This window comes from Carassius gibelio, chromosome B17, assembly GCF_023724105.1.
Source record: "Carassius gibelio isolate Cgi1373 ecotype wild population from Czech Republic chromosome B17, carGib1.2-hapl.c, whole genome shotgun sequence".
In the NCBI taxonomy this organism is placed as follows: Eukaryota; Metazoa; Chordata; class Actinopteri; order Cypriniformes; family Cyprinidae; genus Carassius; species Carassius gibelio.
This window is the reverse complement of record NC_068412.1, coordinates 2161421-2174859: the sequence shown is the minus strand read 5'-3', so window position 1 is coordinate 2174859 and position 13439 is coordinate 2161421. Positions and strand designations below refer to the sequence as shown.

At 41.2% G+C, this 13439-nt stretch overlaps 1 protein-coding gene across 1 annotated transcript in view; it reads right to left on the bottom strand.

Annotated features, from left to right (window-relative positions):
- Positions 1 to 4230: 4230 nt before the first annotated feature.
- gnmt (glycine N-methyltransferase) overlaps positions 4231 to 13439 on the bottom strand; it is a 127591-nt gene continuing 118382 nt past the window's right edge. The window contains exon 6 of the mRNA XM_052579865.1: positions 4231 to 5586. Within this exon, the coding sequence (XP_052435825.1) occupies positions 5415 to 5586 (172 nt within the window). The 3' untranslated portion in view covers positions 4231 to 5414. The remainder of the gene's footprint in view (positions 5587 to 13439) is intronic.

The following is a 13439-nucleotide window of genomic DNA, read 5'->3' as shown; positions in this document are numbered from 1 at the left end:
ACAGTTTTTCTTTCAACAATTATGGAACTAGAACAGATCTTATGTTATCATTCTTTGTCATTTAAACCTATGCACAAAGAATCAGATTAAATCATCACTCAATTACTTCTTGGATAATTTTTAACAAATCAGCACACATTTTTTTTTTTTTTTAAATTCTAAGTTTAAAGCCAATCAAGTTTTTGTTTTAATATTACAATCAGAATCAACGCTCAGACTGACCATTCTTTCAATGAATTCAGAGAATATTTGTCAGAGCTTCAGAGCCAAACTGTTTTAGGGGTGCTCCGATCACGATCGGCCGATCGTTAATGCGTATCTCATCAGTAAAGCCGGTTATCTAATCAGCGGTTAATTCCATCAGGTGCGTGATTTCACATAAAGCAGCTGTTACTACACAGAGCCGTTGTTAATAGAGAAGGCCGATCGTGATTGGAGCACCCCTAAACTGTTTACAGCATTTGCTCTCTTCTGTTTCATTATTTCTTTCAGGGCTGAGCAAGTTACCTAATTTGTCAGTCATATTTCTATCATATCACTTGAGTCGGCGATCTTACCAACATCACTTGACTTCTATGTGATGAAACTGCAAAGTACATTCCAGAATCAGGGTCATGAAAACTAAATTTAAGATCTTTCGGGGTTTTTCCTGATGCATCCCAGATCAATCAATACTTTCCCTTTGCATATATCCCTATATTTTTATAGGTGCACATGTGAATTATCACTATTTATTTATTTTTAAACACTAATTTTGGATACTCTGTTCCCTGACCACTGACCTGGCCTATTTCTAAGCTCGGGGCGTCCCCGTCTGTAATGGTGGGTGATTGAGAGTTGGAAGAGCGAGTTACGACTAGAACCCCCATCTAGCATCTTACATTGTTCTCGGGATTTCCCATACCCCTACTTTGGCTTACCCGGCCGTAAATGCACTGCCCTGTATGGCCTCTCGTGCTTTTCGGCTCTCTGTGCTTGACCCAGCACTGTCTATTTACGGCCCTCCGTGTCCCTTATCCCTCGGTGCTTGACCCAGCACTGGCCTTTACGGGTTCACATGCCTGTTAAGAATGCATTTTTGTCCCCCCTGGACTGTACACACCTAGAAAAAATTCACGTCTCTCTCTAAGACATATAGGTGTGCACTTGTACCCCTTTTACTCACAAGGTTACTTCATTTACAGGTGTACCGTGACACCAATTTACCTAATTTCCCCCCGGAGCTGGTGTCTACCCCCTCACGTCTGAGTGAGTCTATCGTTCCTCCTTCTCTCGACCCCCTCCACTTACAGATAGTCCCTAACCAATAATATTAAATATAAAATCTTTCCTACCTTGGTTTGATGATTGATCAGGGATGTCACCAATGCCCGTGCATCCTCCACTATTAACTGTAGGGGAATTTACAGTTAAAACCCAAGGACCAGATATTTGGCAATGAAGACCAGGAGTCAGAGATGAGTTCAATGAATAATAATAATTTTACTTTTACTTAGTTTGCAATTTCATCAGCAGAAGTCAGCTTCAATACTCTCGACGGAGTTCGTAGGCCGCCCCCCAGTACAACTCAAAATCAACCACAGTTATACCCTGACAGAGGATACTAATTGCGTCAATACATAAGTCAACAAAATTCTGATTGGTTCCAAAACCTAGATAAAACTCTCCAAAGACGTATATCTGATATGCTGGACATTGCAGTTGATCGTTGTCCTGGGACTGTCTGAGCTTCTCCCTGTACATACAGATACTAACACACATACACAGAGAACTTATCTAAAATTCAAGGCTTTCTAGCACTGGCGAGTGTCTTATCATTACGGTTGAATACACATACATAATATGTGGACATTAATCTTGAGGAAAAGAAATACAGGGTAGGACAGGATTCTTTAATATCTCATAAGCGCACATAAGGTTACACATTTCACTCTTGCCATAACTTGATTAATAGTCAAACAAGAAATTTATGTAATAATATAATTAATATCAGTATGAAGGATATGGCAACTCGGCATCCACTCCTTCAGTGTCTATATAATGCTATATAAATAAAGGTGACTTGACTCAACCCAGCAGAAGAAGCCGTTCAGGAACTCTCATCCCTGCCTGTCACTGCAGAGGAATCTCTTAATTAATTATCTGTCTGCCCTGCTAACACTGTCACAAGACCAAAGACCATTCAGGAACTATTTGCTTGTTGTGTTTCCCCCTAGTGTGTCTAAATCTAAATTATCTGTCTACTCGGTTCACTGTCATGTCTACCAGTCCTGTTTCAGTTAATACACTTAATATTGAACTGCCTGTCTGTCCAGTCACTTTCAAGGAAACTAACACAGAGTTTACTGCCCTGTCTGTCACAGCCCAAAAACCCACCACTGACCCCTTAAAACTGCCTGTCATGAGTCCAGAGACTATAACAGAACTTTGCATCAGACCCGTTAACCCTGTCACTACCATAGAGAACATTTATGAACTGTGTGCATGTTCCATTTACCCAACCTATCTGTTGAACCGTCTGCCTTGCCAGTCCCAGTCAATAAGCCTGTTTGGGAACTGTCTGCCTATCCTGTTTCAGTCAGTGAGCTGTCTGCCCGTTCAGTGGTCACCAGGGGGACTATTGACCAACTTTCTGTGTTCTCTACCTGGGTCCTTAAGACTATACAGTATATGCTGTCTGTCTCTCTTATCTCAGTTTTTCTTATGCCCCAGGCCAAAGCTTCATCTGCTCTGTTATGGTGGTCTCCAATTGTGCTCTGCTGGCCTTCTGCTCTAGTCTGGTAGGCTTCGCTCTGTCTGCTCCACCCTGGTGGGCTACTGCTTCGTATGCTTCACCCTTGTGGGCTTCTGTCCTGTTTGCTCCACCTTGGTGGGTTCCTTCATTATCTCCTCTCCCGTGGAGGTCTTCAGCTCCGCCCTGGTGGGCTTCTGCTCTGCCTGCTCTGCCATGGTGGGCTTTTGTCCTGTCTGCTCTGGCCTGGTGTTCTTCTGCTCCTCTGTGGTGGTCTTCTGCTCAGTCTGCTCTGGCCTGGTGGTCTTCTGTTCCTCCGCTGTGTTTTTCTGCTCAGTCTGCTCTGGGCTGGTGGTCTTCCTTCCTGCTCTGCCGTGGGGATCTTCAGACCCATCTGCTCAGCTGTGGTGGTCATCAGTTCCTTGGCTTCCTGCATCGCCAGTTCTGCTTTGACGCTCTGCTCAGCCAACTCTGCCTCAGTCCTCTGTCTCTCCACTTCCATGTGGACCTGGTCTTCCATCCCTCCCCATTACGCCTCGGCTCCACCACTCTCCTGTATTTTACTGTTTTAGGAGTGTCTGCAATCCCGTCCATGCCACCAGAGGTCGGCCTCACATTATATTGACTCTCACACCACACATACTGTATTTCTACACACGTACTACATTTCCCATGCTCCATCGCACTAATCACAAATTCACCTGAAACCAATCACACACAGCTACTACCAATAACACACTATATATATATATATATATATATATATATATATATATATATATATATATATATATATATATATATATATATATATATATAGTTTAGCTGATAGCTACTTTACAGAGCCTGCTTTAGTTTTTCTAGCCTTATCTGAGTCTTGCCTTGTCAGTTTTCTCGTGTTCTGACTATTGCATGTGTGTCTGTGATTACTCCTTTTGTCTTGTCCTGTTCGATTGTCTGCCCCTTCCTGGACCTTGACTTTTACCTGGATTATCCCTTTAGTCACACTCTGTTGGATTACATTCGCCGGTGACTGACCCTCACTTGTTTACCAGACTGCTCTTGCCATGTCGTATACATAACAGTTTGCCATTTTCTGACCCTTGCCTGTTTCTAATCAAGTCTTCTTAATAACGCTTGCAAATGGATCTGTTCACCTTTTGTCCTTACACAATATTATGTACAATTTTGAAATAAAATAATTCCACAATAAAAGCCATATATAAACCCAAAAATTCCTGTTAACAAAGAAGGGTTTGTGCACAAGAATGACACTACCTTAGTGTCTCACCAACAAAATGTCGAGACTCTATAATGCTAAATACAAAAACAATCCTCTAAATTTTCCCAGGTACATGGTTTTCTATAATTTTTTTTAAATAAATTGTTTTCAAAAGACCAGTTTGACTTCAGAATGATATAGTGAATAAACAGTTATTAGTCTTGAAGATGAAGATGCTCAAAACAGTGGATATGAAAGAGGACACAAAAGAGGGAGGTTATATAGATTTTTAGAGGGTTTTTATTTTGTAATTCAACACAATCTTTACATTGTGTGAGTGTCAAAGGACTTTGATATGGGTCAGCACAATGAAAAAAAAAGTTACAGCCACCAATCAACAAACCACAACAAACAATTGAAACTCCATTAGATGTTAATACACAATTTCAAAGTAAAAATATATAGGTCCAGTAAACTTTAATATTTGCATACCTATAGATCATTAAACTATGTATCAGTTAGAGCACATTTAAAGCAAAAGAAAAAAAAACGCAAATAATCAGCACTTTAAATGATTTTTCAAAGACATACAGCAGTGATATGTATTTGTCTGAACATTGAGTTATACACATAGGTAAGACTATTTCATACTGTGTATTCAAGTAGTTCATTAAGTATGTGTAAGTGAATTTTAGTGTACACCCTAATCTCGCTTTTACTTATACAGTTTATATAATCTTTTTTATCCGTGTTTGCACCATAACAGTCTGTGCATAATTGCTAAAGATTTTTCAGCAATTCTTTCTACAGGTTGCAGTGTTAAACCAGTACTTGGTCTTTTTTAAGTGAGAAATTAAATTAACTTACCACGATTAAAACCAAATTCACATTGCATGTTTTTTGAACACACAGTATAAATTGCTACTTGAGCTTACAAACAGAATAACTGGCTATAATCATATTGCTTGTTTTTAAAAGTAATATTACAGCACAATTAGTGCTGTACCTGCAGACTTGTGTCACAACCATTTGTATATTACTTATCTGTTTATATTGCAAAGCATATTCAACAATGCTATAATGTTCAGGGTTTATAAAGGGATTATTTATGCATTTATCTTTTTATTTTGACTTCTTTAATCTGACGTGGGTGATTGGACAAAAACATCTGTCTAGTGCATGTATACTACTACTACTACTAATAATAACTAGGCAGCACAGAGAAACACAAAAACACATTCTGTGTGATATGCTTTCAGCAGTGTTCTGTAATGTAAAATGTTAAATGTTACACATGCTTAAAAATGTGTAATACAAAACAGTAAATAAAAAGAGAAAAACATACCCCCCAACAAAGCAAAATAACTAAAATCATGTCATGCAAGCCCTTGTTTTATTTTACATTTTTTCTCTCTCTTTGCACAGGCAAATTTTCACAACCAAATGGCTTTAAAAATGGCTTTAAGTAGTCTTTTTAACCACATGAATGAAATAACAGGGCACCTCTCCTTGCCCTGGGGTGTATTGCTCGAAGTCTCCATATACATTGAGCTCGCATTTTCCCAAAAATGATGATCTTAAAATCTCCTTAAAACTCTCCAAACGATGGGGGTAGTATGACAGGCGGAATTTACTGCAAGACAGAAAAAGAAAAAAAAGCTTTAAAAAGGGATACTCCACCCCAAAATAAAATTTTTGTCATTAATCACTTACCCCCATGTTGTTCCAAACAAGAGTTCCGTAAGAGCTTTGTTCGTCTTCAGAACACAATTTAAGATATTTTGTATTTTCAAGTAAAATACACTATCAAGGTCCAGAAAATAATGAAAAGCATCATCAGAATAGTCCATCTGTAACGTTCTGAAGTGACAAGTATACCTGTTCGTAAGCGAAGAAAACAATAATAATGACTTTTTTCAAAAATTCCTTTGTCAACAGTTTCCTCTTTGTTTCTCCAATTCACTCAAACTGCCTACGCTCTTCTGTGTCAGCCGCACCACAAGGATGCAATGTGCATCCTTTTGCAGCCAGCCTCTAGCAGCCTGTTGACGAATTACAGTTTAAGTCACTTACGTGTTGACCTCATGAGAGAGAGAGCAGGTGGTTGCCAGTTGGTATTTATGATTTGATTTGAGAGAAAACAGTGCATCCTTATGGTGTGGCTGACACCGAAGAACATAGACCGTTCAAGTGATGTTGAGAGACACAGAGGAGACTGTTGACAAAAGGAATTGCTGAAAAAAGTCATTATTTTGGTTTTCTTTCCCTTACAAACAGTACTCTCGTTGCTTCATAACGTTATAGTTGAACCACTGATGGCAGATGGACTACTCTGATAATGCTTTCATTCTTTTCTGGACCTTGAAAGTGTATTTTACTTGGCAGTCTATGGGACAGTCACAAGCCTTCTGAAAATATGGAAAATATCTCGAAGGGTTAGCTCGCCCAAAAGTGAAAATTCTGTCATTAATGACTTACCCTCATGTCTTTCCTAACCTGTAAGACCTCCATTCATCTTCGGAACACAGTTTAAGATATTTAAGATTTAGTCAGAGAGCTTTCTGTCCCTCCATTGAAAATCTATGTACAGTATACTCACCATGTCCAGAAAGGTATTAAAAACATCATCAAAGTAGTCCATGTGACATCAGAGGGTCAGTTAGAATTTGTTGAGCAATCGAAAATACATTATGGTCGAAAAATAACAAAAACTATGACTTTATTCAGCATTGTCTTCTCTTCCGGGTCTGTTGTGAGCGTGTTCACAACAATGCAGTGTAGTGATGTCCGGTTCGCGAACGAATAATTCAATTTCACCGGTTCTTGTTGAACCAGTTCACCAAATCGAACTGAATCATTTGAAATGGTTTGTGTCTCCAATAAGCATTAGTCCACAAATGACTTAAGCTGTTAACTTTTTTAATGTTGCAAACACTCCCTCTGAGTTAAAATTTACCAATATCCCGGAGTAACTCATTTACTGCAGTGTTGTGAACAGTACACTGACTAAACTGCTGTGAAGAGAAAACTGAAGATGAACACCGAGCTGGGCCAGATAACGAACAAAAGATTGACTCGTTCTCGAGTCAAGAACCGTTTCTGTCGGACAAGTCTGATTTGAGAACAGAGGAGCTGATAATACTGCACATGCGTGATTCAGCGTGAAGTAGACTGACACACAGTGCATCTGAACCCAACTGGTTCTTTTGGTGATACATTCTCAACTGATTCTGTGCTGAACGAGGGTAAACCGAAGGCTTGAATGAAGGCCAATCAAAAGAACCAGTGAACCGGCTCTGTGTTCATCTTCAGTTCTCTCTACAGCAGTTCAGTCAGTGTACTGTATGAGTAATTTAATTATTTTAACTCAGAGGGAGTGTCAGCCATGTTAAAAAAAGTTTAAGACATTTGTGGATTAATGCTTATTGGAGACGCGAACCATTTCAAACGATTCAGTTCGATTTGGTGAACTGGTTCAAGAAGAACCGGTTAAATCGAATGATTCATTCATGTACCAACCGGACATCACTACACTGCAGACCCAGAAGAGAAGACAATGCTGCTTCGATGCTTCAACAAATTCTAACTGACCCTCTGATGTCACATGGACTACTTTAAAGATGTTTTTATTACCTTTCTGGACATGGACAGTATACCGTATACATTTTCAATGGAGGAACAGAAAGCTCTCAGACTAAATCTAAAATATCTTAAACTGTGTTCCGAAGATGAACGGAGGTCTTACGGGTTTGGAACGACATGAGGGTGAGTCATTAATGACACAATTTTCATTTTTGGGTGAACTAACCGTTCAAATTGTGTTCCGAAGATGAACAAAGCATTTACGGGTTTGGAATGACATGGGGGTAAGTGACTAATGATACAATTTTAATTTTGGGGCGGAGTATCCCTTTAAGTACAGCATATCATGCATTTAAAATCAACAACTGTTCAGCAAAAACCTAAAGTACTGTATGTATAGAAAAACATTCAGTGACTAGTTTTTTCTGTCTCCATCTAAAAGCCATGATTCTGAGATTCTACAAATTATTTCACATGTACTAGTGATGCACAAATTGCTTGTCCTCACACAAAATCTGATCATTCATTGGACAAATTTTTCATGAATCTAAGGCTTATCTTTTTATTATTATTATTATTATTATTATTATGCATAAAAAAGTATGACATTTCTGGATGTGGTATTATTGCAGATTGTGCATACTGTATCTTAGACTGTTATGGACAATTGTATTAAAAGTACACATAATAATGCATTATGATGTGCCGATTTTACAAGTGTCACTGTGGTTATTGTTCTGGCTCAGTACAGTTAAGAGATGGAAAGGAAAATTATACTGCAATTTGATGTAAAAATATTCATACATAACATAACTTTTTCTGGTTTCATTAAAACTTCTTCGAGTTATGAATTTTGGTAATAACATGATGGTCTGTAAATGACAAGATTTAAATTTTTGGATGACCTAACCCTTTAATAAAACAGTTGACCTAAAAATGTTATGTTATAATTTACTCCCTTCATGGCACTCAATATTTGCATTTCTTTCTTTATTTCATGAAACACTAGAGAATGTAGCAGCACATGAATAACATCCAAACCTTACTGGAGCTAGTATTATGATGGCAACTGATGTCCCCATATTTCGATTTCACTCTTTATATGTGAGGTGTCCCGTGAATTGTGAATAATAACTTACATGTTGTTCTGTTTATCATACAAAGTGATTGTATTATAAAAATAAATAAATAAATAAATAAATAAATTGATTACTTTTATGCCATCTTTATGTCCCTATTGATTTAATGTAGGGACAGAACAGATTAAACATTCTTCAGATATTTTGTTTGTGTTACTCAAAAGGAAATCAAACTAATTTGAAATATCAAAAGTATTTGTTGTGGCCACCAGCTGCTTTGAGTCCTACAGTGCATCACATCCTCATGGACTGCACCAAATTTGTTCTTGCTCTTGCTGTGAAATGTTTCCAGGATATTTGTGTGAGGATGGTGGACAGACATACACACTTACTCTCTCTCTCTCTCTCTCTCTCACACACACACACACACACACACACACACACACACACACAAAGCTATATGTGATGATTGGCCACTGTAAGGATTAACAGCTCTCCTTCCTGTTTTCCTTTAGCACTGTCCTACATAACGAACATTGCAGTTTATTGCAATGGCCACATCTGCAGTCCCCATACCTCCCTGGAGCAGCAATATGCCATGTTCACACAGCTGAGCAGTTGAACTTTATACATCTTACTTGTGTTTAAAAGAGGCAGAAGAAAAGGAGCTGTAAAAAGTAAAACAATTTACAGAACACACATAAGCACAGGACCATTTAAAAGCAGCTGCCAATCAGCAGGTATCGTATTGAGTCTATAGGTGCATCTCAGTAAATTAGAATGTTGTGGAAAAGTTCATTTATATCAGTAATTCAACTCAAATTGTGAAACTTGTGTATTAAATAAATTCAAGGCACATAGACTGAAATAATTTAAGTCTTTGGATAATTTAATTGTGATGATTTCGGCTCACATTTAACAAAAAACTACCAACTCAAATATCAACAAATTATAATACTTCATAAGACCAATAAAAAAAGTGCTCCAAAAACAACAAATTAGAATATGGTAACATACCCATAAGCTAATCAACTCAAAACACCTGCAAAGATTTCTTGAGCCTTCAAAATGGTCTCTCAGTTTGGTTCAGTAGGCTACACAATCATGGGGAAAAGACAGCTGATCTGACAGTTGTCCAGAAGACAATCAATGACACCCTTCACAAGGAGGATAAGCCACAGACATTGATTACCAAAGAAGCTGGCTGTTCACAGAGTGCTGTATCCAAGCATGTTAACAGGAAGTTGAGTGGAAGGAAAAAGTGTAAAAGAAAAAGATGCACAACCAACTGAGAGAACCGCAGTGAGTATTGGCAAGCAAAATCGATTCAAGAATTTTAGTGAACTTCACAAAGAATGGACTTAGGCTGGGGTCAAGGCATCAAGAGCCACCACACAACTGGCTACAGTTGACATATTCCTCTTGCTAAGCCACTCCTGAACCACAGACAACGTCAGAGGCGTCTTAACTGGGTTAGGAGAAGAAGAACTGGACTGTTCACAGTGGTCCAAAATCAAAGATTTCAGAGACAAAGACAAAGATTATCTGGAGGAAGTTAAAGGCAATATTATTAATTAATAATAAGTCTTTACTTCCTCCTCAAACTGAGAAGAGCTAGAGCCCTGGCCCCCATCATGCGCACTATCGAGAGCATCCTGACTAGCTCCATCATTGTGTGGTATGGCACCTGCAGTGTCCTGCTGCAAGTCACTTCAACGCATAGTGAAAGCAGCTGAAAAGATCCAAAGAATGGAGAGCTTGATGATCCTAGATCTGTGTGTAGCAACCGTTCTAATAGTTCAAGTAGATTAAGTAGCAAATCAACAAGCTCTGTCTGTATTCCAAGTAAAAAGCAAAAAGGGCAGCACTATTAGTCAAGGCTGATACTCTGAAAAAAGGCATGAGTTAGAGGAATGTCTAGAGTTGTTAAAGGGGGGGTGAAATGCTCGTTTTCACTCAATATCCTGTTAATCTTGAGTACCTATAGAGTAGTACTGCATCCTTCATAACTCCAAAAAGTCTTTAGTTTTATTATATTCATAAGAGAAAGATAGTCTGTACCGATTTTTCCCGGAAAAACATGACCGGCTGGAGGCGTGACGTGTGGGCGGAGCTAAAGAATCACAAGCGCGGGTAGGCTTTTGCGTTGAGAGCGCTTGGAAGCTGTGACATTACCGTGAGGAAAAAAAACCATCATCCAAAACAAACCATGGCTAACAGTCAGATTCAGCCATTTATTTATGATCCCGAATCAGATCCCGAGGCTGAAACTGAACGAGAGCAGCAGCAGCAACGACTCGCTCCGAGCGGGGCTCGAACCCGGGTCTCCGGCATGGGAGGCGGACGCACTAACAAGGAGGCAGAGATATTTTAAGCAGTTTTACTCACCGCCTGCGGTTCCAACACACGATCGTGACCCTTTTTCGTTGGGATTGCATCATCCTTAAGAAATAAACGATACGCAAATCCATCGTCAAACTGGGCCTTGTTTTTAAAACAAGCATCTTCGAAATGCAGGGAACAAACAAAAACACTTTCACAACTCCATTGATGCTCTGTAAAAATAAACTCCATCCACTGGTCCCTTAATGCTGTTTTTTTTTTGGTAATCTGTGCAGGGTTGTCTTGCCCTGGCAACCAAAAACACACTTTTGTGACTTTTCGCGATGCTCTCGCTCTGATCAGTGAATGAATGTCTGTGCTCAGCCTCTCAGTGCTCTGCTATATGTGAACGTGCGCTCTTCCGGCAGACGTGCCCTTAGGACCCATATAAGGAAATTCCGCTCCATCTAACGTCACACAGAGCCATACTCGAAAAAAAACTTTCCGAAACTTGTGACAAACCAGAAGGAGTATTTTGGGAACCAAAATACTCCTTCAAACGTACAACTTAATTTTTGAAACTTTGTCCATGTTTAGCATGGGAATCCAACTCTTTAACAGTGTAAAAAACGTCTCTAGGTTACGTATGTAACCCTAGTTCCTGGAGGGAACGAGACGCTGCGTCCAGGAAGCTTTAAAGGCACGAGCCGCACAGCTGGCTTCAACTTCAAGTACCAGCAAGCGTCGGCAGGGGTGCCGGGGGTATGGCCTCGAGACGCAGCGTCTCGTTCCCTCGAGGAACTAGGGTTACATACGTAACCTAGAGACGTTCCTCTTCAGGAACTCGAGCTGCGTCGAAACGCTTTGGGGAACGAGTACCAACGCTGCCAGACTACCAAACCCCTGCCTAGTGTGTATCCGAAGAGCACAGCTTAGGACGAGGGGAATGAAGTGCCTGGAGTGACTGGCATGTCTAAGCCATAGAATCTTTCAAAAGTAGAAGGCGTGGAAACCCCGTAGCATTGCAGATGTCCAGCATGGACGCACCTGCTAGAAAGGCCTTGGAGGCCGCCATACCCCATGTAGAGTGAACCTTGGCTCCCGACAGCGCGGGACGACCAGAGGGCTCAGAGTGGCGTTGATAGTCTCAACTATCCAATGACTAGTAGTCTGCTTAGAAGCAGGGAAACCCCTCTTGGGGGGACCGCAGCATGCAAGCAATTGGTCCATTTTTCTCCACAGGGCAGCTCTGTGGGCGTGTGCATCCAGCGCTCGAGCTGGACACACACAATTTAGCTTCTCTTGGACGGGCTCCCGAAAGGGAAACTCTCGCCAGAACTCCCGGGAGCAGAGCGATAGGGGGAAATGCGTACAGACGAAGCCTCGGCCAAGTCTGTACCATGGCGTCCAGTCCCAGAGGAGCTGGATGAACTAAAGAGAACAAAGGGGGCATTGTTCTACTTGAGCCCTGCCAAATACTCTCCATATCTGCTTCAATACTTCTGGGTGAAGTCTCCATTCCCCGGGCCTCAGCCCCTGCCTCGACAGTATGTCTGCTCCCATATTTTGTTTCCCAGGAATATATACTGCTCTTAATGAGAGGAGCTTGCTTCTGGGACCACACCAGGATCAGGTGCGCCAGCTTGTACAAAGGGCGCGAACGCAGACCTCCCTGGTGGTTGATATAAGAGACCACCGATGTGTTGTCGGTGCGCACCAACACATGGTGACCCCTTAGGTCTGGGAGGAAGTGCTTAAGTGCACGATAAACTGCTAGCATTTCTAGACAATTGATATGCCATGTTAGATGGCGATCGCTCCGCAGACCACAGGCAGGGTGGCCACTCATGACTGCACCCCAGCCGGTGAGGGATGCGTCCGTCGCTAGTGTTACACGGCGACAAGGAGCTCCCAGCACCGGGCCCTGTTTCAAGAACCAAGGTTTCTTTCACATGTCTAAGGCATGGAGGCAGCGCGCGTGACCTTGATAGTGCAAAGTAGATTGCCCCTCGGGGAAAATCCCTTGGTCTTGAGCCACCACTGTAGGGGTCTCATGTACAGCAGGCCAAGAGGTATCACGTTGGACGCAGCTGCCATCAGACCCAACAATCTCTGAGATTGTTTGACAGTGAGTGACTGGCTTTCTTTGACTCTCTCGACTGAGATGCGGATCGACTCGATACGAGCAGGGGACAATAGTGCCTGCATCGCGTTCGAATCCCATACTACGCCTAGATAGGTGGTTCTCTGAACCGGAGAAAGCACACTCTTCTTGGCGTTCAGTCTCAAACCCTGCTCCCCCATATGTGCGAGAACGACACCTCGATGCCGAGCCACAACCTGCTCTTGACTGAGCTTAACTCAACCAGTCGTCGATGTGGTTGAGAATGCGGATGCCCTGCATGTAGCCGTGTCTACACATCTTGTGGACATGCGGGGTGAGAGTGCAAGGCCGAAGGGAAGTACTCGATATTGGTATGCTTTGCCCCCGAAAGCGAACCTC